At 62.1% G+C, this 2,420-nt stretch overlaps 1 protein-coding gene across 1 annotated transcript; it reads left to right on the top strand.

Moving 5' to 3' along the window:
• Window positions 1-1,096: 1,096 nt before the first annotated feature.
• On the top strand, window positions 1,097-2,317 carry LOC116652629 (the record flags this gene model as incomplete). The annotated part of the gene is made up of 2 exons (XM_032441696.1): window positions 1,097-1,866; window positions 1,969-2,317. Coding segments are annotated over 2 exons (1,029 nt in total), but the record flags the coding sequence as incomplete, so codon positions are not given.
• Window positions 2,318-2,420: the final 103 nt, after the last annotated feature.

The raw sequence follows: 2,420 nt of genomic DNA, 5'->3' as shown, positions 1-2,420 counted from the left end.
TATGGGGTCTGAGGGGGTCTTATGGGGATCCTATGGGGTCTGAGGGGGTCTTATGGGGGTCCTATGGGGTCTGAGAGGGTTTTATGGGGATCCTATGGGGTCTGAGGGGGTCTTATGGGGGTCCTATGGGGTCTGAGAGGGTTTTATGGGGGTCCTATGGGGTCTGAGGGGGTCTTATGGGAGTCCTATGGGGTCCCATGGGGGTCCTATGGGGTCTGAGAGGGTCTTATGGGGGTCCTATGAAGTCCTATGGGGTCTGAGGGGGTCTTATGGGGGTCCTATGGGGTCTTATGGGGTCTGAGGGGGTTTTATGGGGATCCTATGGGGTCCTATGGGGTCTGAGAGGGTCTTATGGGGGTCCTATGGGGTCTGAGGGGGTCTTATGGGGGTCCTATGGGGTCTGAGGGGGTCTTATGGGGGTCCTATGAAGTCCTGTGGGGTCCTATGGGGGTTCTATGGGGTCTTATGGGGTCTGAGAGGGTCTTATGGGGTCCTATGGGGTCTGTGGGGGTCTTATGGGGGTCCTATGGGGTCCTATGGGGCCTGAGGGGGTCTTATGGGGGTCCTATGGGGTCCTATGGGGTCTGAGAGGGTCTTATGGGGTCCTATGGGGTCTTATGGGGTCCTGTGTGGTCTTATGGGGTCCTATGGGGTCTTATGGGGTCTGAGGGGGTCTTATGGGGGTCTTATGGGGTTCCTATGGGGTCTTATGGGGGTCCTATGGGGTCCTATGAGGTCTGAGGGGATCTTATGGGGGTCCTATGGGGTCTGAGGGGGTCTTATGGGGTCCTATGGGGCCCTATGGGGTCTGAGGGGGTCTTATGGGGTCCTATGGGGTCTGAGGGGGTCTTATGGGGGTCCTATGGGGTCTTATGGGGTTCCCTTTCCCCCCCCCCATATAGGACCCCAGCCCATCCCCCCCCTGCCTCCCGGGGGGGGCAGCGGAACCGGAACCGGACAGTGGGTTGGGCCGAACCGACGAGAGCACGAGGAACGAGGAGAGCTCGGAACACGACCTGCTATTGGGGGAGGGGGACGAGGGACCCCCCCCCAGAGCCCCCCCCCCTTTAAACGACCCCCCCCATAGAGCACATAGAGCGGCGGGCGGAAAACCCGGAGCCAGATCCGGATCCGGAGCCACGGGAAGAACCGGGTTCGGGCCGGCTGGAAAACACGGAACCGGAGCGCAGTACGGAATGGAGCCGGCCATGAGAACGGCGGTTCCGATCCAGGCGGGATTCGGGTCAACGCAAAGAAACGGAACCGGATTCGGGTTGGTCTCGAGGAACGGAACCGGAACCGGGTTTGGAGCCGGGGGAAGACACGGAACCGGAGCCGGGTTTGGGTCGGGACCGGAGAATGGGAGAAGAACCGGAGCCGGGTCGCAGGTTCCGGGATCCGGGTTTGGACCCGGAGGAGGAAGAACCGGAACCGGAACCGGGCCGCCACCGTCACCCGGAACCGGGTTTGGGTCGGTACCGAGATCCGGAGCGGGGGGAAAACCCGGATCACCGACATCCGGGTTCGGGAACGGAGGAAGGGCCCGATACGGAACCGGAACCGGGTTCGGAATCGGGGGAAGAACCGGAACCGCGGAACGAACCGGATCCGGGTCGCAGCCGTCGGGATTCGGGTCCGGGGGGAAACCTGGAACCGGATTCGGATCGGGAGGATCCGGGTTCGGTTCTGGGTATCAACCGGGGGCAAAACCCGGATCCGGATCGATGGGAAAAGCCGGAACCGGGTTCGGGTCGATGGGAAAACCCGGATCCGGATCCCACTCACCGGGATCCGGGTTCGGCTCAATGGCAAAACCCGGCACCGGATCGTCCAACCCAGGATCTGGATTCGGGGCCGGATCAAAACCCGGAGCCGGATCGTCCAACCCAGGATCGGGATTCGGGGCTGGATCAAAACCCGGCACCGGATCGTCCAACCCAGGATCTGGATTCGGGGCCGCCTCAAAACCCGGAGCCGGATTCTCGGCCCAATCCGCCCTTTCGGGCCCATTTTTACGGCCCAGAACCACAGAACGACCCGGTTCCGGTCCCACCTCGTCCCCTTTGGACCCCCCCCCAATTATAGGGACCCCAGAGCGGGGTCGTTTGGGGACCCCCCCCCATTTATCCCGGCTCCCATTGGACGAGGAGCTGCGGCACATGGAGTTCCAGCACCGTCAGCTCCTCCGATCCCAAAAGCTGGAGCGGCTCCGTCGGGCCTGGATTAATGGGGAGGGGGCTTCCAACGACCCCCCCCCATTATTATTATTAGCTGATATCTCTGAGGCTCCTGAACGTGACACAACCAGCGCTTATAACACAGGGACGGGGGGGGAGAGCTGCAGGAGCTCCCCGTTATTGCTCCATAAAATGGGGGGAGGGGGCGTTAAATTGGGGGGTGGGCGAGGGAAAAGACCCGGC

The sequence above is a fragment of the Coturnix japonica genome, unplaced genomic scaffold, assembly GCF_001577835.2.
Source record: "Coturnix japonica isolate 7356 unplaced genomic scaffold, Coturnix japonica 2.1 chrUnrandom495, whole genome shotgun sequence".
Taxonomy (NCBI): domain Eukaryota; kingdom Metazoa; phylum Chordata; class Aves; order Galliformes; family Phasianidae; genus Coturnix; species Coturnix japonica.
The sequence above is the reverse complement of the archived record's forward strand: the minus strand, read 5'-3'. Positions and strand labels throughout refer to the sequence as shown.